General features: G+C 40.2%; 1 protein-coding gene across 1 annotated transcript; it reads right to left on the reverse strand.

Annotated features, from left to right (window-relative positions):
* Window positions 1-2,633: 2,633 nt before the first annotated feature.
* LOC138908853 (uncharacterized) lies at window positions 2,634-22,652 on the reverse strand. The gene is made up of 5 exons (XM_070199522.1): window positions 22,332-22,652; window positions 8,125-8,454; window positions 7,345-7,586; window positions 4,257-4,387; window positions 2,634-2,704 (listed from the first exon to the last, which is right to left on the reverse strand). Exons 1-5 carry the CDS (start codon window positions 22,650-22,652, stop codon window positions 2,634-2,636), a joined length of 1,095 nt encoding a protein of 364 aa, XP_070055623.1.
* Window positions 22,653-24,129: the final 1,477 nt, after the last annotated feature.

Consider the following 24,129-nt stretch of genomic DNA (forward strand, 5'->3'; position numbering starts at 1 on the left):
CGAACGCGAAGCACAAAATTTGCCAGCCCAATTTGCTCTTCGCGTTCGCGAGAGTACCTTCGCGAAGCGAAGAAGAACACACCAGAAGCCTGAAGTCTGCAGAAAACCAGATTTTCTAAGTCAGAAATCATCCCGTAGCCTATCTGAAACTCACCCGAGCCCTCGGGGCTCCAAACCAAACATGCACACAAGTTCTAAAACATCATAAGAACTTGCTCGCATAATCAAATCGCCAAAATAACACCTAGAACTACGAATCAGATACCAAATCAAAGAAAGTTTTCAAGAAAACTTTAAAACTTATATTTTTACAACCAGACGTCCGAATCACGTCAAATCAACTCCGATTCTCACCAAATTTGGCAGACAAGTCATAAATATTATAGTGGACCTATACCATGATTTGAAATTAAAATACGTACCCGAGATCAATAAATTAAGTATCAGTAATTTCTTAAAAATCATTAAGCTTTCAAGCTTTTAATTTTTTTTCAAAATTCCATAACTCCGGCTAGGGACATCGGAATTCGATTCCGGGTATACTCCCAAGTCCTAAATCACGATACGGACCTACCGGAATTTTCAAAACACTGATCTGGGTCCATTTGCTCAAAATATTGACCAAAGTCAACTTAGTTGCATTTTAAAGCTCTATTTCCCATTTTAATCCATTTTTCACATAAAAACTTTCCGAAAAAATATACGTACTGCGCACTCAAGTCGAGGAATGATAAATGGTACTTTTCGAGGTCTTAGAATACAGAATTACTTATTAAATTTAAAGATGACATTTTTGGGTCATCACACTTTCAAAATCGAGCTCATGAGATTTATGAGGGAAATGAATTAACAAATGGAACAAAATGCTAAATAATTTCATTCTCGGATTGATCAGATCCAAGGAGCATTGGCGGTGTTTAAGGGACCAGATTCAACGAAATATACACAATTGTCGTTCAAACCAAGTGCGACCTCGTAGTTGATCCCAAAAATATTCAATATGCCAGATATTCTAAAGTATGATGGGACTTCGAATCCACATGAGCATATCACAACTTATACTACGGCAGTAAAGGGAAATGACTTGGTCCCGCACGGGATCAAATATGTTTTGTTGAAAAATTTTGGCGAAACCCTAACGAAGGGTGCTTTAACATTGTATTATCTTTTACCTAAGCATTCCATTGATTCTTTTTAAATAACTGCATATTTTTTCATTAAAGTGCATGCTGGGCAAGAAAAGTCCAAGCTAGAAAGGAAGATATATCCAGAATTGCTCAAGGAGAATCCGAACTATTGCGAGAGTTCGTAATCCGATTTCAGAAGGAGAGGATGTTGTAGCCGGTTGTACCAGATGAGTGGGCTGCTGAAGCGTTCACCAAAGGTCTCCATCTATTAAGCTTTGATGCCTCCAAAAAGTTAAAGGAAAGCTTGTTAGAATTCCAGGCAACTACATGGGCAGATATCTACAATCACTATTAATTAAAGATCAGAATTGAAGATGATCTACTCAGCTCTTCGGTGTTTTCTAAAGGACGGAATCGTGATCGGAATCAGGAGAAATTCAAAAGTGATTTCGATGCAGATCAGAGGTCTTCCATGAGTCTCTTTTAGACTTACGAATGGTTTGATGGGCGAGGGAATAATGGATTTTAGTCGTCAAACAGGTTCACTTCCGATATGTAAGGGTGGATCGTGGTCGGAGTAGCAAGGCTTTATAGGAGAAGGAACCTTCAGAGTCCCGAGATTCAGCATACCCCTAATTATCTGACTACAACTTTCACATCAGCTTGGTAGAATTGGTGTCGGCTATGAGGAACATTAAGGAGACTAGGTTTCCGAAACCGATTTGATCAGATCCTAGCCAAAGAGATTCTAATCGATGATGTGAGTTCCATGGGGCACATAGTCATAGGAATGGGGGATTGTCAGTACCTTCATGAAGAGGTGGCAGCATTGTTGAAGAATAGTCATCTAAGAAAATTTTTAAGTGACCGGACCAAAAGCAATTATATGAAAAACCGAGACGCTGGGGAACCAACCAAACTGGTTGCAGGGTCACTTCGCCTAACGATAAACATGATCTTTGGTGGAGATGAAGTAAATCGGGTGATATTTTCAGCAGTAAAAAAACAAAGATAACGGTAACCCATGGCAAGAGGATCCAAGAACATTCAGAAGATGATGAAATCACCTTACAGATGAGGATTCTGATGTCGTTTTCCTACCACACAATGTTGATCTAGTAATATTACTTAATGTTTTAGATTTTAAAATTAAACGTGTATTGGTTTATCCAGGTAGTTCAGCCAGCATCATACAATGGGGAGTTTTGGAGCAAGCAAAGTTAACCAAAAACATAGTTCTGGCAATAAAGCTTCTAGACGGGTTCAACCTAACAAGTGTAATGATTTGGGGAGAGATTCTACTGCCCACACATGCCGAAGGCGTAACAAAGACCACTTTGTTTGAAGTGGTAGATGGCGACATGGGATACAATGTGATCTTGGAAGGTCTTGGATACATGAAATAAAGGTTATGTCGTCAATTTATTATCAACTGCTGAAGTTTCCCACATTGGAAGGTGCTAACAAATTAAAGGATATCAACCAGCTACAAAGAAATGAATGCAATCACCCTGTCCAGTAACAAGGGAAAAGAAACAAGCAAATAACAACTATAGGAGTCAGTGCCCTCTTCCATCCTGATTGAAGATAATGGAGAAGAGGAGTCATCAGATTTTATCCGGTACAGGAGGAAAGAGATGCAACCAAATCAGCCACTGAAGAGCTCAAACAAGTGCCATTGTTCACAGAGTTCTTAGAAAGGAATTTCCATTTAGTAACAGGGTTGAGTCCCGAACACATATTAAAAATTATAGATTTTCTAAAAGCTAACATCGATTGTTTTGCATGGCCGCATTTAGATATGACAGATATTTCATTGGAAATGGATATCCACAAGCTAAGTTTGGATCCTAACTTTCCTCCGGTAAGGCAGAAGAAACGATCGATAGTAGAGGTCAGAACCAAGTTTTCGAAAGAAGGGGTAACCCGTTTACTGAATATAGGTTCAATTCAAAAGGTAAATTACCCCGATTGGCTAACTAACATAGTAGTGGTATCTAAAAAGAATAATAAATTTAGAATGTGTGCAGCTTTAAAGATTTGAATAAGGCATGTCCTAAGGACTCTTTTCCGTTGCCAAACACTGATCAGATGATTGATGTTACGGTCGAGTATGAGTTATTGAGTTTTTTATAGATATTTCGGGTATAATCAAATTAGAATGCACTTGGAAGATCAAGAAAAAACCTCAATTATCATAAATGTTGGCACATACTACTATAAAGTGATGCCTTTCGGTCTTAAGAATGCCGGATCCACTTACTAGAGGCTCATCAATAAAATATTTGAACAACAAATCGGTAAGATAATGGAGGTTTATATTGATACTATGTTAGTTAAGTCTCTTAATTCAGGTGATCATTTGAATAGTCTCCAAGAAACATTTGACATTCTCAGAAAATACAACATGAAGCTCAACCCGTAGAAATACGCTTTCGAAGTTGGCTCCGAAAATTTCCTGGGGGTTTTGGTCTATCCAAGATGAATTGAAGTAAACCCTGACAAGATAAAAGCCATCGAGGATATCCCGGTCCAATTAACAAGTGTGACGAAAGTATAGAGGTTGACCAGTAGGTTGGCAACCCTAAGCAAGTTTATCTCAAGATCTTCAGAGAAATTCCATCATTTCTTTTCGCTTTTGAAAAAGAAGAATGATTTAGTGTGGACTATGAAATACCAACAAGCATTGAAAGAGCTAAAAATATATATGTATAGCCCTGCGTTGCTGTCAAAATCGATGGAAGATGAGAAATTATTAATATATGTAAGCGGTTTTGGAAGTAGCGGTAAGTGTTATTCTGGCCCAGGAGGAGAAAGGTACACAACTTTTTATTTATTATGTTATCAAAGTTTTATCGGGAGTAGAGACATGTTATCCACATGTTGAAACATTTGCCCTATCTCTCGTAGTCACCACTATAAAGCTTTGGCATTATTTTAAATGTCATCCCATAGCCATTGTGATAACTTTTCCCATGAGGAATGTCCTTTATAAACCTGAATTATCGGGTCGATTGGCTAAATGTGTTGTCGAAGTTAGTGAATTCAACATTGAACACAAACACAGGACTACGATCAAGTCATAAGTTTTGGGCGACTTTGTGGTTGACTTTAGTCCGGGACTGATACCTTTAATTTCTAAAGAAGAAGTACTGGTATCAGGCACTGTATAAGATGTTTGGACCTTGTTTATGGATGGAGCTTCCAATGTAAAAGTGTCCGATCTCGGGATAGTATTAATCACTTCGTTGGGAGAAACCCTGAGACAAGCCATTAGAATTGTACCATTAACTAACAATGAAGCTGAGTACGAGGCTTTGGTTACGGGACTTGAATTAGCTTAGGGACTAGGCTCCGAGGTAATTGAAGTAAAGTGCGACTACCATCTGGTAGTGAACCAGGTGTATAGAATTTTTGACACGAAGGTGGAGCGCTTGCAACAATACTTGAATAAGGTTCAGGTATTACTTTTCCGGTTCGGGGAATAGTCGATCATCCACATTCCGAGAGAATAAAATGTGGAGGCAGACGCATTGGCCAATTTGGGCTCATCCACGGAAATGAAAGGAGCTTATTCCGGCGCGATCATTCAATTATTGCATTCGGTATTAGACGTGGACGGATATTGTGAATTTAACGCAATCAACCAAATTTGAGATTGGAGAAATAAGTTTATATTGTATTTAAGGCATGTCAAATTGCCTGAAGATCCAAAGCATTTTGAGCACTTCTGACTAAAGTTGCTCGTTATTGCCTTATAGACGGTCAACTATATAGCCTTTCAAGAACCATTGGCTCGCTGTTTAGGGACATCAGAGGTCGATAATGTGACGAGAGATGTTCATGAAGAAACATGTATAAATTATTCCGGTGCAGACTCATTGGTTCTCAAATTGATAAGGGTTGGTTACTATTGGCCCCAGATTGAACAAGAGGCAAAGGAATTTGTTCAAAAATGTGATAAGTGTCAGCGTCATACAAAGTTAGTGCATCAACCGGCAGAACTTCTGCATTCGGTGGTATTACCTTGGCCATTCATGAAATAGAGGATGGACATAGTTGATCCCTTACCACAAGGACCTGGGTAGGTAATATTTCTTTTGGTTTTAATTGACCATTTCACTAAATGGGTTGAAGCACGTGCTTACAAAAAGGTCGAAGCGATAAGTGATAGATTTCAAATGTGATCACATCATCTGTCGCTTTGGAGTACCGAAAGAGAATGCTTGTGACAATGGGCCATAATTTATATGTTCCAATGAAGATCAAACCGATTACATTTTCTCTATACCATCAAAGTGCTAATGTACAAATAGAGTCTACCAATAAGATAATAATTCAAAATCTTAAAAAGAAGTTAGAAGATGCTAAAGGTAAATGGCCAGATGATCTACCGGGTGTGTTGTAGGCATATCGAACAACGACAAAATCAAGCACGGGTGAAATACCAGTTCCACTTGTGTACGGTGCGGAAGATTTGATCCCGATGGATATTGGGGAACCGACTATAAGGTATTCATAGGCATAAGAAGAGATAAATAATAAAGCATTGTTGATTAAACTGGATTTGCTTGAAGAGCGTCGCAATTTAGCTTACGTGAGGATAGTGGCACAATAGCAAAGAATGGAAAGATATTAAAACCGTAGGGCAGATATTTGATATTTTAAAGTTAGAGATTTGATTTTAAGAAAAGTAATTCAAAGCACCCGAGAAGTTAATGCCGGGAAGTTGGGACTAATGTGGGAAGGACCTTATCGAATTTCAGCTTTAACCGGTAAGAGTTCATATCAACTAGAAATAAAGATGAAGTTAAATTGGCAAGCAATTGGAACACGACTCATCTCAAAAGGTATTACTGTTGAAGATCCTTGCTGATTCTGAAAGTATGTGTTGCACTCTTTTCCTTTCGTCCAATATTTGTCCCAATTGGATTTTTTATCAAGGTTTTTAATGAGGAAACAATGTAAAGCATACTACAAAAGGGACGTTGGCAATATCTCCAGTGTTTGAATTCTCATACTTAGCATCCAAACAATGGGGGGAATTATTGCATATTAGAGTACTAAAAGTCTCATGAAGACCGGGGACTGTTGGAACCGGGGTGATATCTTATCAGGGCTGGGGACTGCATGATCAGCCCCGTAGAAATAAATTGTATAAGTTAGCCACATGTATTGGTAGCTTTATTTACTTAATCAAATGAATGTTATGCAAATGTACTTTTAAATATGGAAGGAATAAATCAAAGTCCTTTCATTTTTATCTTAATTCTTGTCCAAATGATAAGTTAATGTCTTTTTCATTTGAAAGTTAATTAAGATTTCAAATGCTTGTGCCGGAATGAACATGAGACATCCTCTTCAAAAGCACTATAAACATAAGGGACCTCTCTTATAGAACCCCCATAGTCAAAGGGTAGATACTGAAAATATGGATGCCCTAGATAAACGTTATCAGATAAAAACAAAAAAGAATTTTGATCTTTATTAGTTAAGTAAAAGGAATATTTTTTGCACAATAAGTAAGCAAAAGATTTTGTTCATTACTTAAACTATCAAACATAAATAAGTTTTGGCATAGTTACAAGGGAAAAAATATATACATCAGTTTTTTTGCATGCGAAATCCGAAGGAAGGGGAGTATTTTCAGCTTCATTTGCAGGTGAAGGTTGTTCCGCATCCGGATCAAGGCCTTCATTATTATCTTTTTCTTCTTCTTCAAATTACTCTTCAGTTCCTGAATACTCAGAGCTGCTGTTCGGAGATTCTGAAGCAACGTGCCGAGCAGGGAGGTTCTCGAGAGCAATTTTCTCCAATCCACGAGCCTTGGATATGCAATCATCAATGCTTGGAATCCTTATTTGGCCTCCTCCAAAGTCTTCCTCCTTATGTGATAAATTGTATAGGTTTTCTCGAGGAGGAAAGAATCTTCTTGATCTTGGGGTTTAGCTTGGAGTTTCTCGATTTTGTATTGAAGCTTATCATTTTCAGCTTTCACAATGCTTATCCTGGAATCGAGTTAAGTGTTGGTTGTCGCATAAAGATGGTTAAGCTCCGTAACCTTTTTTAACCTTTCTTCCATTATGGCTCTTTTCTCCTCGACATCAGTAGCCTCTTCGGTTTTTAGCGTAATCTAGTTTCCAAGTTGTTGATTTTCTCCATAAAAATATACTCACGCTCGGCCGCGACAGTTATGACATCATGCAATTCAACCTACTTGGACTTCGCCTCCTTGAGATCCTCATGTAATTGATCAGCTTCTTGGATGTGGACCATCCTTTCTTGTTCGTAATTCTCCAGTCGGGCTTCAAGTTCGCCCATTTGAGCAACTTTTGCTTCCAAAAGCGGGAGGCGCTTGGCAAGCCAATTTTGTTCGGCAATAAGTTGATTTTGTTCCGTAGTAAGTTCCTCTTTGTCCAAAATCAACTTTTGATGGCCCTCGGAAGCAAAGAGGTTAACCTAAAAAGGTTAAAGTTGAGGTTATGAATGCAAAGTCTAGCAAGAAAGAAGGAAAGAGAAGAGATTTAAGTTGATACTTGAGCCGAGCAGTGCATACTGTTCATTATCAAACATTTAACAGGAAGAGAGTCCATTTTTCTCCGATCTTTCTCTGTGGCTAGAGGTTTCAGGTAATTGGAGACCTCTACCGGCTTGAAGAGTAGATGACACTCATTCAAAACCGTTATAATAAAGTTCCGTTCCACTAGGATTTTGAGTGGGTAGAGGTAAGTGTTCCCTAAATTCCCATGATCGGATGACTGTAGGGAGGGAACATCTTCTCTCTGTTCGGTTGGGGTCGGTGGAGAGGCAACAGTTGGTATATAAGGAGTTATGGTTGCAGCTATTGTAGAAGTTGATGGTGGAGGAATGTCAGGCGTAGAACTCCTCTAAACGGGAGTGTCGACAAGAGTCCAGTAACAAGACTCAACATTTTCAACCAATTTCACTTTCGTGATGAGTCCTTGGACTACTTCCGGTTATGGAGTTTGAAGTTCACCTGGATGACCATCCAGTTGAGTTGATGAAGACTTTTTTTCTTTGAAGAGGACCACTTCTTCATCAATTCGTTCATCAACAAGGACCATTGCGGTTTGTCCGATTGAAGTTTTCTTTGTTGAAGTATTCTTCGAGTCCTAGTTATGGAGGTACGTTTTCTCTTTAGTTTCTTGTCTTTGGGCTGGGGACTCCGGGAGGAGGCGCCTTCACTGAAAGTAAGAGCGACTTCACGATCCCTCTTCCGGTTGAGGAGATCTTGTATGTCGTTAGGCTTCCTCTGGGTCATCGAAAACCTCAACATCATGTCAAACAACAAATCCCCTTGGAAGGCCTGTGTATTATGAAAAGAGAGTCAACAAACTATTTCTGAGTCATGTTAAAAAGTGAAAGAATGAAGGAAGAACTTTTACTTACTATGGTTTTTGGCTTTCCAATTAAATCTAGGAGCAATTTGTTTTTCACCTTGAGAGTCCGATGTAGAAATCTCTAGAATTTTTTGTACCTATTGCGCCAGGTTCTTAACCTATGATGGTTCCCAATGAGTAGCTGGAATAAGGAAAATAAAAATTTAACAAATGAGGAAAGTCTTTTTAAACACAGTAAGGAAAAGACATCCGAGGGTTTACGAATAAGATTCCAAGATTAAGGAATGAGAGGAGCTGTTGCCGGGAGAATGTCCTTGGTAGCAATAACAACGAACCATTATATCCATCTACGGTCGTTATCGTCATCAACGCTGGTAAGGATGGCATGGTGGCCGCGTTTGCTGAGCTTTAGCACACCTCCACGGAAGATCTTTGTGGAGTAGAGGTTTATCAAATGTACAAGAGTTAGGGTTTTACCGATCTCGGAGCACAACTTTGGAAGGCAATCCACCGTACGCCATATTGATGGGCATACTTGAGCCGAGATTTGGTAACGATGGCAGATTCTAAAAATATGGTGTCAAATTCTTGACCCAATCTCAAAGTGAATGGGTATGTATAAACATACATGAACCCTGGTCTGGAGAATGTGACCCTTTCCACCTCACTGGGAGCGAAGATTTTGATGTTTTTCCAATTATAATCTTCCTTCACGACGGAAATGCTAGCAAGACGAATGGAATAAGGGTATCTGGGAACAAGCTAGTGTTTGTCACTTTTGGTATTAATAGGTTCTTTTTGGACTTGAAGGTCCAACTAGGAGTTCAGTTGGAGAGGAAAGATGGTATTAACGCTAGGAGGTTCGGATTCGACATCAACTTCTTTCGTCTTTTTCTTCTTAGGGACACCACCGAAGAGAAGGCTAGAGTTTTCTAGGGCGAAAGCAATAGAAGACATGCTGATAGAAAATCTGAGTACGAAAGTTTTACTGAGAAGAATGGGAATTTACAGTATAGTTCTAAGGAAATTCGAAGAAGAAGAAGAGTTTATAAAAGTGAAAGGTAAAAATGGTGACTAGTGGAGTAGTTAATAGACGACAAAATTCATGGTCATGATTACCTTAAAAACTAGCAAAAATATTTGCCGAATCACGGATTTGGCTTGATGAAATCGTTATTACATGTATGTGCTAACCGTGAGTTGATAAGTCGTCGTTATCTTATAATGTCCAAAATATTTTCTGTTTGATTTTATTTTCCCCTTTTCATCTCCTTTTACTTAAAAACACTTTGTAATAGTCTTTAGTCCTTATTATTCTACTTCTCCTTGTCTTTGTTCCAATCAAACAAAATTTCTACTCACGTCATTCCAACAAAAAACTAGTTTATAGTGCCAACGTCAAATATATAGAGTAATTTTTTAAAGTAAATAATTGACGTTCGCACCATAAATACCAGAGTTCTTTACTGGAACAACGCAAGGTAGAAATTTTGTTTGATTGATTACAAAAATATTTTATTTGCACTATATTGCATTATATAATAAAAAATAATTTAAATCATAAGATTAAGAATTACAAATATTTTAAAATTTTAGAAGATTGCATAAGAAGATTGTTTAATAATAAATAAAAATAATAATAGCGGCCATGAATCACGCCGAATCTATTCATATATCATTTGACCTTATTTTGTACAAGAGACGGCTTCCACTCAACGAGACATAAGGCGTACCATGTTAAAATCTCCTCTTGAGAACATGGCCGTGTAATGAGGTGAAACTTTGATTTTGGTCTTCTGTTTGTTTATAATAATAACGACTCTAGCCTTCAGTTTATTAAAATTTGCATCTTTCAAGTTTTAGCATATTTATGTTTTGGCAATGGGTAAGAGAATTAATCATTTAAGAGGTCCAAATCGAAAATTTTGTTCCTAGACAAGTAAAGTTAAAAGAGTGAAGGTCCAAACTTCTGTTGTTAATCTATGTTCATTTCTGCAAAAATAGAACAAAAATAGAACGGAAATAGAAGAATTAAAAGTTCCGAGCCCAACAAAAAACTGTGTTTCCTTAAAGAATTTAATCCCCTCCATGTTGCCCAAGGTTATTGGAATAATTTCTCATAGGATAGAACGGAACAACTATTATGTTATACCGGCAATGGAAATTACAGAATTTCGTCGAACTCAACAAACGGCAGTAAATCACAATGATGCTTACGTTTGAAAAAAGAATGCGGAAACACGGAAGAGAGAGGGGAATGTTTGCAGATTTTCGGTGGTGAAAAATGAGGCTACTCCTCTGAATTTACGGCCAAAGGATTTGGGTTTCAAGAGGTGCCAAGATACCTGTTTGTTTGAGATTGTATCTGTTTGTCAGAAATTAAATTTTTGTTAGGCGCGAATTTGACCGTTGGAAAATTTTATTAATCAATCATATCAATTGATCGAAGCCGAGCGAGCGATGACAACGGCACAAAGGCACCACTTCTTCTCAACTCTTTTAATTAATTAATCATATCAATTGACCGAAGCCGAGCGAGCGATGACAACGGCGCAAAACACCACTTTTTCTCAACTCTTTTAAGAGCTATAAGATGTGCTTCTCTATATAAGCAGAAGGATTTTCTTTTTATTTTTCGATGTGGGACAAAGTGGCTTAGTAAAAGGAACACTTCGTTTCCCTCCAAACTTTTTCCTTCCATTTCTCATTCACACATTTTTATTTAATTAGATATAATCTGAACTACTTCAAATTACCATCATGAATAGAAATATTTAAAGATATAGCAGCCTCGCCTTAAAACAAAGTAGGGAGTTTCAGCGGCGTAGCCTCATATAATAAAGGATGGTCAATTAAAGACCCTTCATTGAAAAATTATGTTGCGCATATAAATAAATAAAACTATGTATATAACCAAATTACACACACACACACACACACACACACACACACACACATATATATATATATATATATATATATATATATATATATATATATATATATATATATATTAAACACTCTTTGTGAAATTTCTAGCTTCACAATTAAGGACTTTGCGTCTCTCCATCAAGTAATTTAAGAAATATGAATGTGTACGGGTAAAATCGAGGGTAATGTTTTCTCCGGTTCCCCGATGTGAGAACGAAGGGGAAGCACAGATCGACGTGATTATATTCGAGGCGAGAAATCCTTCATATCAAGACCCGAGAGGAATAAACAATGTATTTAAGACCGGACACGGTAAAGCGATGCACCTCGGACCGAGCATAACTTCTGAACCTCAAGAGACGCGGTGAACGGTTATGCGTAACAGATAGGGGGCCGTAATATTCGCGCTCAACCTGATATTACAACGCTAATTCCGTTCAGTATCAATTATGGATCAATAATTACCGGAAAGAGAAGATTTTTACCTTTTTTGGACTTATACTAGGACATAAACTCTTTTTCTTTAGTCCGACACATGGTAACACGCAATTCAAAGCAATAAAAGTTTACTTTTGTCTTCTAGATATTGTTCAAAGCATTACTTATTTGTTCTTTTCTTTACTCATGACCGAGCTTGTACCGAGGGTCTGATCGAGGACGAATTCCACTATTCAATCTAAGATTAGACTTACTCATCATATTGCAATTGGTTTGATCCTTTATTTTATCTTTAATTCATTTATCTATTATTCTTAATTATTCGTATTGAATTAAATCATGTATCCTTTAAACCGTATACAAATTTAATTGTTACTCATTTTTAGGGTAAACAGTTTGGTGCCCACCGTGGGGCTAAGGATAGTAGTGGTGATTTGGTACAAATCTTCATAACACACCCTATTTTATGCTAGTTCTTTGAAATCTTAATTCCAGGTCAGCGTAAAATGTCAAACTCTCACTCTGCTCACTTGAACGTTGATGCTGAGTCAGGACATCATAGCAAAAATAATAATATGGTGTCCAGTAATGATGTGCTTCTTGTCGATCGCAATGGTATCCCAACCACCGATCCGATCAATGCTAAATCTCAGGTGGCCATCAACATCAATTTGCCAATTGATCCAGAAAATAGTGTTCGCGGGGGACCCCGACTAACGGTGAAGGTGATGAGGTGAGCCTACGACTCATTTTTGAAATGTTGCAAGCTCAAAAAGCGGCACTAGCACAGCTATAGAATCAAATCCACGCCCTCAATAGGGTCGAGCCCGAACAATCATGGGAAAGTACTCAGAGAGAGGAACAAATTATCGAGAGACCGGGTGAAGCCGAGCCTGGAGAAACTTCAGAGGTAATGAAGATGCTTGAAGCGTTAAAAAATGGGTGAAGTTAGGCGAGAAAAAGATTGAGGCCAACAACAATAAGGTGGAAACATACAACTCCAGGATCGATCAGATCCCGAGAGCAGCTCTCATATTGAAGGGACCGAACTTCAAAACATTTATCCAGAATCCCTTTCCTCCGAATGCGGTACCAAGACCGATCCCGAAGAGGTTTCGAATGCCCGACATTCCCAAATATAATAGGACCACGAATCCAAATGAGCATGTAACCTACTATACATGCGCGATCCAAGGGAACGATTTGGAAGAAGACGAAATTGAGTCGGTGTTGCTGATAACATTTGGGGAAACTTTGCCCAAGGAGGCAATAGTATGGTACACAACTTGCCTCCAAATTTCATTGACTCGTTTGCTATGCTTGCAAATGCTTTCGTAAAGGCCCATCTCGGAGCCATCAAGGTCGAGACCATAAAGTCAGATCTTTTCAAGGTCAAACAGAGGGACAACGAGATGCTTAGGGAGATCGTGTCAAGATTCCAGATATAGCGGATGGATTTGCCACCAGTTGCCGATAATTGGGCCGTCCAGGCATTTACTCAAGGGCTCAACCCCCGAAGTTCCTTGGCCTATCAACAGCTATAACAAAATTTGGTGGAGTACCCATACAATGTGGATCGAATGGGAAACAGATCCGGGCGTCACCCAGTAAGGAACGCGAAGAGAAGTGTCCGAGGGCCGGGTGGCCGGGACTTGATGAGCAAGAATGAATTCGAACAGGTCGCTCGAGAGTAGGGAAGCACCAAGATTATGGGAATGTAACTTCAACGTAGACGCTGCAATCATCATGTCGGCTATAAGGCTCATCAAAGGGACCAAGTGGCCCCGACCATTACAGTCCTACCCAACCCAGAGAGATCCTAACTTGATGTGTAAGTATCACAGCTAAGATATTGCCGACAGCTAAGAGAAGAAGTTTCTCGATTGTTCAACAATGGGCACCTCCGAGAATTCCTAAGCGAGCGAGCCAAAAACCACTTCATAAACAGGGACACCAACAAATAAATCGAACAAGAGAAGCCTCAGCACGTGATCAACATGATCATTGGGGGAGACGAAGTCCCACAAGGGCCAATGATAAAACGCACTAAAGTATCTATTATGAGGGGAAAACGCACCTGGAATTACATTCTTGAGGAAGCTATTTCGTTCAACGACAAAGATGTCGAGGGCATCGTACAGCCTCACAACGATGCACTGGTAATATTTGTACTTATCGATAAATATCAGGTTAAACGTGTGTTGATTGATCCAGGGAGCTCATCGAATATCATCAGATTAAGGGTCGTAGATCAACTGGGGTTACAGGATCAAATCGTACCGGCGGTCCGGGTATTGAATGGATTCAACATGGCATGTGAGACCACGAAAGTAGAGATAATTTTGCCAATAAACACCATCGGGACAATCTAAGAAGCTAAGTTCTACGTGATCGAAGGGGATATGAGGTACAACACTTTGTTCTGAAGGCCATGGGTCCACAACATGAGGGCGGTACCTTCGACCTTACACTAGGCACTAGAATTTACCACACCGGGGGCATTCAAAACGGTCAACAGAGAAAAGCCGGCCGCAAGGGAAATATTTGCTATCTATGAAGTGATCCCGGTGCCCGCAGTTTCAACATCGAGGAGCGCATAAACGACCAAAAAAGAAGAGATTAAATAGCAATAAATGATACCGACCTCAGCCAAACCAAATAAACATGAATAATAAGGAGCGAAGGATGAGGACGATTACAGCGTCCCGAGATCATTCTTAGCTTCTGATGATACTGATGCCAACAAATCAACGGTCGAGGAGTTGGAGAAAGTTATACTAATCGAGCGTCTACCGAATCAAAAGGTATACCTGGGCATGGGATTAACCCCCGAGCTCAGGAAAAACTTATTGATATTCTTAAAGCTAACAACGACTGTTTTGCTTAGTCCCATCTTGACAGGACAAGATTCCACCAAAGGTAACCACTCACAAGCTGAGTTTGGATCCGAAGTTCCATCCGGTTAAGCAGAAGAGAATGACACAATCCGGGATCAAACACGCGTTCATCAAGGATAAGGTATCCAAACTTCTAAAAATAGGTTCTATCCGGGAAGTTAAACACCTGGATTGGTTAGCTAACATAGTGGTAGTACCTAAAAAAGGAAATAAACTAAGGATGCATGTAGATTATAAGGATCTAAACAAAGCATGACCAAAGGATTCTTTCCTTTTGCCTAACATCGATCGAATGATCGATGCGACAGCCGGGCACGAGATACTCAATTTTCTAGACGCCTACTCCTGGTACAACAAAATTCAGATGGACTCGAAAGATCAAGAAAAGACTTCTTTTATAACAAAATTTGGCACCTACTACTATAATGTAATGCCGTTCATATTAAAGAACGTCGGTGCCACTTACCAAAGCCTAGTAAACCGGATGTTCGAAAAACAAATAGAAAAATCAATGAAAGTTTATATTGACGATATGTTGGTCAAGTTCTTGCGAGCAGAGGACCATTTGAAACATTTACAGGAAACCTTCGACATATTAAGGAAGTATAACATGAAGCTAAATCCGGAAAAGTGTGCATTTGGGGTCGGTTTGGGAAATTTTCTCAGTTTTATGGTATCTAATCAAGGGATAGAGATCAACCCCAACAAAATAAAGGCCATATAGGACATCACCGTAGTTGACAACGTCAAGGCAGTTCAAAGACTGACCGGGCGGATAGCCGCATTGGGGCGTTCATCTCGAGATAGTCGGATAAGAGCCATCGGCTTTTCTCACTATTGAAAAAGAAGAACAATTTTCTTGGACTCTGGAATGCCAGCAAGCTTTGGAATAACTCAAGCAATACCTGTTGATTCCCCCTTTGTTGCACACTTTGATAGCAAACGAACAACTGTACCTTTACTTGGCAGTTTTCGAGGTAGCGGGAAGTGGTGTCCTAGTCAGGGAGGAAGAATGTACAAAATTTCATATTTATTATGTTAGTAGAACCCTAGGTGATACCGAAACAAGGTATCCTCACCTAGAAAAGTTAGCACTCGCCCTATTAAGCACTTCTAGGAAACTAAACCCGTACTTTCAATGCCACCCCATATGTGTCATGACCTCTTACCCGCTGAGGCATGTCATGCATAAGCCCGAGCTCTCGGGCCGGCTGGCCAAATAGGTCGTGGAGATTAGAAGGTACGATATTGAGTACTAACCTTGGACTGCCATAAAATCGCATATTTTGGTAGACTTCGTGGCCGACTTTACGTCGACCTTGATACCCAAAGTCAAAAAGGAATTATTGCTCACTTTGGGGACTAATTCGGGGATTTAGATCATTTTCATGGACAGTGCATCCAAAGTGAAAGGGTCTAGCTCGGTATCATACTAAAATCGCATGTGGGTAATATAATTAGACACTCTATTAGAATTGTAAAATTGACTAACAATGAAGCCGGGTACGAAGCTATGATTGCAGGTCTGGAACCAGCTAAGATCCTCGGGGCCGAAGTGATCGAAGCCAAATGTGACTCCCTCCTCGTCGTAAATCAAGTCAACGAAATGTTCGAAGTAAAAAAGGAACGGATGTGGAGGTACTTGGACAAATTGTAGGTAACCCTGCACCAATTCAAGGAATGGACTCTACAGCACATACCTCGAGATCAAAACATTGAGGCCGATGCACTGGCCAACTTGGAGTCATCTGATGACTCCGATGAATTCAGCTCGGGTACAGTGGTGCAGCTGATGAACTCGGTGGTAGAAGAAGGTCATGCCAAAGTAAACTCGACAAGTTTGACTTGGGATTGGAGAAACAAATACATAGACTACCTGAAGATAGGAAAATTACCATTGAATCCCAAGGAATCGAGAGCCCTGCGCACCAAAGCTGCCAGATTTAGCTTAGTCAAATGAGCATTATTCAGAAGATCCTTCTTCAGCCCACTAGCTAGATGCTTAGGTCTGGGAGATACCGAATACGCCATGAGAGAAGTTCACGAAGTCACTTGCGGGAACCATTCGGGGGTAGAATACTTGTTTCGGAACTAATTAGAGTCGGCTACTACTGGAATGAAATGGAGAAGGATGCAAAAGACTTTGTACGGAAATGTAACGAGTGCCAATGACATGCCCCGATGATTCATCAACCGGGAAAGATTCTCCACCCGGTCCTGTCACCATGGATGTTTATTAAGTGAGGAATTGACATCGTCGGTCCCCTGCCATGGGCACCCGGTAAGGTCCAATATATACTATTCATGACCGATTATTTTTCTAAATGAGAGGCTTAGCCGTTCAAGAAGATCTGGGAGAAACAAGTCATCGACTTCATCTGGGATCACATAGTATGTCGACTTGGGATACTGGCCGAGATCGTTTGCGACAACGGAAAACAGTTCATCTGCTGCAAGGTAAATAAGTTTTTCGAAGATCACAAGATCAAGAAAATATTATCAACGCCTTACTACTCTAGTGGGAACGGGCAAGCAGAATTGAGGAACAAAACTAGACTCCAAAACCTAAATAAAGAGAATGACCGGTTCGAAGGGAAAGTGGAAGGAAATCTTGCCCGAAGTCCTGTGGGCATACCATACGACTTCGAAGTCGAGTACCGGGGAAACCTCATTCTCTCTGTCTATGGAGTGGGACCTTAATACCAGTCGAGGTAGGGGAACCAAACCTCAAGTTCCAGTATGCCACCAAAGTGTCAAACGACGAGGCCATGACCACGAGCCTGAAATTATTGGACGAAATGAGGGAAGCCATCGTGGTTTGATTGACCGCCAAGAAGCAACGAATAGGGAGGTACTACAACCGAAGAGCCAAACGAAGAGAAAATGGGCATGAATTAGGAAGTATAGAGTTGGCAGAATAACTGGCAAAGACTCATATAAACTCGAATCGGGAAGCGATGTACAACTACCGAACAACGGGAACGTGGCACACTTAAAGTGGTACTACTGCTAAGGTACGAACTCAATTCTCCTTTTTCATTTTGTTATATTACGGACTAACTTATGCAGGTACTCGGCCAAGGGCAAATGTGACTATTAGGTCTGAAAGCACGTATTGTACTCTGTTTCCCTTGAACCGATTTTGTCTCAAAGTAGGTTTTTTGACAAGGTTTTTAACGAGGCAAAAATAAAACATGCTACCTTAGTTTTAAAGACCGGACTTAAACCGTAATTGATGATCGTTTGTAACAAATCAACAGTATCCGAGCCCTCACAAGTTTGGCCTCAAATGCTGAGGCCATTAACCCTTGGTTAAGATCCTTAGAAAGGGAAAATTTTATATGTCAAAAGCCAAGGCTTGGTGATTAGGATTCATTGTAAGATTCAAATGGTCATACGAACCATACCCATGTAGTTCACTCTAGCCACGGCACAAGGCATATGCGCCTCCAATTTTGTACACTACATATAAAATAATGAAAGAAATCTTTGCTTTCCTCATACTTTATTACTACGCATTTTGCCTCTTCGATGCTTCACATTGGATCCTAGAATCTAAAGCCCACGGGCTACCCCTACTCGGGGATTGTGGTACGATAAAAAATTTGAACGACCCGAGCTATCGAATCCCGGAGGCACCAAGCCTATTAGGCACTGCCCAAATACGAAAGGCTATGGCCACCCTAAAAATGGCTCGGAGACGTTCGAAGTCTGTATTCAGAAATTAAGGCCCTTACGTATAATTAAAATCTATTAAAAGGTTACCCTCGGCAAAAACATCATCGTATATGACTAAAAAACTTTAAGCATCTTAAAGGCCTTTGATTTTATCGACATCTCGAAGCCACGATTAATATGGAGTTGCCGTCGAAATCGGGCCCCATTCAGGCCTCTCAAGAATATTATGTTTGATTCTATGCTAAGGTATTAAGAACGATACACAAATAAAAAATTGCAAATAGATGCTGAAAAGTAAAAACATGGTATTGCCAGAGGGGAATTTTTTTTATATATTTCAAAAAATATTTACAAAGGCACGATAAAACGACCTTAAAATAAACAAAAAATATATAAGGGAAAACCAAAAAAGAACTAAGGCATCTACGCCTGGTCCTCATCGGGGCTCGATTTAGCGCCGGAACCGTCGGAACCTTCAGAGCCTTCGGGCTCATAAAGTTCCTTTGCCTCGGCCTCATGCCTCTTGGCTTCTTCGATATCGGCCGACAGGTCAAATCCTTGGGTGTGAATCCCCTTGATGGTCTCCTTCTGGGATAGCCGCTGTCACGCCCCAAATCGAGGAGCGCGACCGGTGCTCAACCGAGTGAACCCGACTGAACAAGCCTGTTATATTTTATTCTACCCAAATTCATTCGTGAATAAAGAGGAGATGTACTACGTTAATCAAATACTGAAGAGATTTTATTAACCGCTTCCATTTCATTTCCATTAGCAGCATCATTTAATATTTCCAAAATAGTACCAGTTTATAGATTTAATGAATAGAATGTTGCCAAATACCAACAATTCTAATCCAATTCCCAACATCAAATACCACCCACAACCTGTCTACGGAGCCTCTAAGTACAACTGAAGAGTAATATGGAAATGCCGGCAACAAGGCCCCGGCTATACCTCAACCACAAAGTACATGAGAAACAAAAGATGCATGACCCCGAAATGAAGTGGGGCTTACCAAATCAGCTGAAAGGAGTGTACTGCTATCACTGATCAATGCCACCTGCTGTAGAACCACCTGTATCCATTAAAGATGCAGCGCCCCGGGCAAAAGGGACGTTAGTACTGTCGAATAGCACTAGTATGTATAGCTAGAATTCCTCTTTCAAAATAGAATGCCCATATGATCTATACGTGAAACATATAATATAATGTAATTGAAACAACCTGTACAAACAAGGACAGCAAAAGGGGCACCTATTGTCTGCATTAATAATGTGTCTCATTAGACCGTCCTTAGTGTTCACATATCATATTATACACTTATGCGTTTCATAGACCGTCCATAGTGTTTATTCATACCGTACATCTATACCTCTTATACACAATGCACCTATGCGTTTCATAGACCGTCTATAGGATTTCATATCACAATGGATTTCATAACACAATGTACTTATGCGTTCATAGACCGTCCACAGGATTTCATAACACAATGTACCTATGCGTTCATATACCGTCCACAGGATTTCATATCACAATGTACCTATGCGTTCATAGGCCGTCCACAGGATTTCATAACACAATGTATTTCATAACACAATGTACCTATGCGTTTCATAGACCGTCCATAGGGTTTCATAACACAATATACCTATGCGTTCCATAGACTGTCCATGGGATTTCATAACATTATACACTTATGCATTTCATAGACCGTCCATAGGGTTTCATAATGCAATATACCTATACGTTTCATAGACCGTCCATAGGGTTTCATAACACATTGGAAACAAAAGTACAAATACGTACATCTCATAACCTTTCACACCACATATCACCTAATCTGTACTTTCAACCACTTACAACATTATTATTTCATTGGCTCTCTTGGCCATACATATGATTCTTTATTCATGGAACAATGGCCGTATTTCATATTTCACACTTCCATTTCTTCCCTTTCATAGATCATCATCATACTTATCAACAAGTAGAATATTCCGGAAATCACAACTTTAAATTTATTAGTAATGAAGGCTTTAAATACAATCGATTTCTTTCCAATAAATGGAGTAAAATGATTGGCAATCGAAGTACAAGTTAAAATCATACACAATTTCCACTCACGAATATGTAAGAACGCAAAACACATTGAAAATTACTTACAAAGCATATCATTAGCTAAAACAGCCACATATGAGCATCACTTGAGTTCATAAACTTTTAGCCGATTATATTATCGAAGTCAATTTTGGAATAGTTGAGTCAAAACTCATTTCATAATCTTTCTCACATTATTTCATTTCATTGGCACCATTGATCACAAGTATAAATTTCACTATTGGCACGTTTGCCACACTTTATATTCCCAATTTACTGATTTCACTTCCAACCATCTTTATAGGTTATCAACAATAAGACATTCCCAATCAAGACTTTAGGTACATATATGAGCAATTAAGATTCTTAAGAATATTATGATTTTCTCATACAATTTGGCATACTAGCTTTCATTGAAATACGATCTAAGCCACCACATTTTAGTACGCAACCCATACTTTGAAACTCACAGAAACATTATGGAATTCAATTCCAAGAGAGAAAGTTTAGCCAACATACCTCAATTGAGCTTTCCTTAAATTAATACAACGTTCCGGAAAATCTAGCAATCCCAATCTATTTGAGACATAACAAAATTGAACCATAATTAGGAAGATATTCATGGTCTCAGCTCATGTGAGCATTTTATCAAACACTAAGTGTGGATTAAGGTTCAAGGTCCTTTTATGGAGGATTTTATCATTTCACAGCCCAATCTTTACCATATTTAGCTCAAAAATCTTTCTACACCCTTTGATAACACATGCATGTAAAATAAACAACCTTCTTGCCCAGAAATTATCTTGCTCATTACCCATTTCTAGACAAAATTCGAAATTGAGGGTTAGGGTGTAGAATCTTACCTCTAGGATAAAGACCTAGTGAGTTTCCCTCAATCTTCCAAAACTTGAGCAAGAATTAATGAATCAATTATTGAGAAACACCTTATCACTCTAGGGCACTCTCTCTCACTCTAAAATATCATATTATACCTCAAAAATGACCCAAATAGTGTATTTAACGAAATAGGGTCGGGTTTTAAAAACCCAAAAATGAAGCTCCGGAACAGGTTCTGCGGTCGCATATGCGACCGCATAATGGTTATGCAGACCGCATATCGGTCACATAATTGGTGTCCAAAATGACCAAAAATCTGCCTGAGTCTACGATGACTATGCAGTCCGCATAACTGTTCTGTGGTCGTGTAGTACACCGCATAATAGTTATGCTGTAGCATAGTCGACAACATAATTGCTTCCAACTGACCCAATCAACTGCCTCAATTTGCGGCCATTACGCAGTCCGCAGAGTGATTTTGCGGTCGCATAATGGACCGCATAAATGCACTTTTCCGCCAAATTTTTTTCTTTACTTTCCAGGGCATTGTTCAATCCAAAAGGTCTGATCCGCGGCTTGCAAGCTCGCCGCGAAGAATTTTTACAATCCTCAAACACATAATACTAGTCCGACACCGTGAAACATTATTTTCTTTGCAAAATTTACCTGGCTTTACACTTAAGTTCTTCAAAATATTTTGGGGTGTTACATCCACTTTACATACTCGGTCTTCGTCTTTAAACGTGCCTCAGTTATCTCCACATTAGCCTTATACTGGGCCAGCATTTTCTCAACTTCAGAGGAATCGATTGAAGTTGCCTCCAATTTGGACTTAGCGTAGTGTATTCCTGGATGAGGGCATCCCGTTCCGTGACGGTCGAGTTCAGATGTGCCCGGAGTTCATCATTTAGCCGTGACCACTTGTCGGCCTTATCATTTGCCACTCGAAGTTGGTCCTTGACCGATGCCATCTCCTCTTTTGTAGCCTCTTTTTTCGAAGCCAACATGTCCATCCTGCCCCTCAACGCCTTAGTCGTGGCCTTGACCTCATCCATCTCGGTCTGAAGCTGGTCAATCAAGCCTACCTTCTCTTGGACCTGCGAAGTTGCGTCGTTAGTCATCACGAGTAGCTTCTCGTTTTTAGCCTCAATGATCCTTAGCTTCTCGACCAGATAAGCATGCTCCCGTTTGACAGGTGAGGCCTCCTTTTGCACCTTTTCCATCTTGGCCTGGAGACTTGGAAGATCCTTAAGAGCCTCGTCTTGTTGTTCACTGAGAGCCATGTACATATCCTTCTTTCGAACCTACTCCTTGAGTTCGAACTTGAGCTGGCTGATTTCCAAGCGGGACCAAAGGAAGCTTTCATGATGGAGCACCGAAGCTTGAAAAAGAATGAGGTCATTAGAACATGCTAAAACTTAGCAAAATTCGCAAAGGATGCAAGGAGTAGACGTCTTACACGGTTCAATGCCAGTTACGTCTCGTTGATGAGGCTTGATGTGCCTACTTCGTTCATCTTCGCCCGGTCCTCCTCAGTCACCATGCAACAAAGGTAGCTGGCCGCACCCACGGAAGCGGACAATGCCTGGGCGTCCGCTCGGATAGTATGAATGATCGTTCCCTTACGGTCGGGATCCACACTCGGGGTAGGGAACTACTTTGCTAGCTTCAGGCTCAAGCTCGACACGCCGCTCCTGATGGCACATCCTTTTTTGGGACCTCAAGGTGACCAACCCTGGAGTAGTCCTTTAACGCTCTCATATCCATGTCGTCGAAGAACATGTTTAGGGGATCATCTGGGACCGATGCCATATCATTTGATTTCTCTTTATTGGCTTGAGCCTCTTCGAACATGGACTCTGTGTGAAATGGCGTCTCCGCAATGTCTATGAAACCGGCTACCTCCTTCAGGATCCCGAGCTAGAGTAGGATCGACCTCTTGGCCACCTTTTCCGGTTGCCGCCTACTCCCCCTCGTCGATGGTCGACCTGTGAGCATGAACTCAAGGTCGTCATCCTCGGGGTAATCCCTAAGCCGAAAGAGAGAATCGGGGTCCGGTACCCTAGCTTTGGTGTTCTTTTTGTTTCTTTTCCGAACCAGGATAACTATCCTCTTCTTCTTTACTTCGGCATCCGGGAGCCCAAGGATTTTCTCTTTTTCTTCTTTTTCTCCTCCTTTACGGCAGCTCCGGGTTGTCCCGGAGTGCAGGGTTCACCGGGCGAGGACGGGGCCTTGTCCTCATCCAACGGCCTAAGCTCGGTGGTCTTGGGAAAACATGTGAGAAGTAAAGAGACATAGCAAAAATACAAGTCAAGTACATGAGTATAATTATTCGAGAGGAAGTTTCACCATGGGAACGGGCCTACCACTTTCCCTTATATAGCTTGTGCTATTTGCGCTCGAAGTAAGATATTTGTTTGCAGATCCCCTCGATCCACTCCTTGAAGCGGGGGGACTGCATTAGGAACCTGGGGCGACTGCTGCACAACAGTAAACATGGGCAATTAGAGAACGAACAAAAGAAATCGCCAAGTATTCAAGAAGGAAAAGACTTACGGGATGAGTTCCACTGTTCAGGGAACGGTAGAAATTTGCGGGGAATAAGGTCTTCGGATTTTACCCGAACGAATCTTCCCTGCCAACCTCGATCTCAATCTTCATCGATGCTCAAGAATGGAGCTTTACTTGGTCGATGAATGAGCTTGATAAACCCCACTCGGAAGATTCATGGACTGTAGAGATGAAGTATATGGTCGAGGG

This window comes from Nicotiana tomentosiformis, chromosome 1, assembly GCF_000390325.3.
Source record: "Nicotiana tomentosiformis chromosome 1, ASM39032v3, whole genome shotgun sequence".
Taxonomy (NCBI): domain Eukaryota; kingdom Viridiplantae; phylum Streptophyta; class Magnoliopsida; order Solanales; family Solanaceae; genus Nicotiana; species Nicotiana tomentosiformis.

Coding starts and splice junctions, on each gene's coding strand:
- LOC138908853 (XM_070199522.1), bottom strand. CDS start 22,652: ATGGCTCTCAGTGAACAACAAGACGAGGCTCTTAAGGATCTTCCAAGT. Junction 4,388..7,344: donor CTCAAGGAGGCGAAGTCCAA/GTAGGTTGAATT, acceptor GGCTTGTCTCAG/GGTTTCTCCCAACGAAGTGA. Junction 2,705..4,256: donor TTCTTCTTTAGAAATTAAAG/GTATCAGTCCCG, acceptor ATCTTCAATCAG/GATGGAAGAGGGCACTGACT.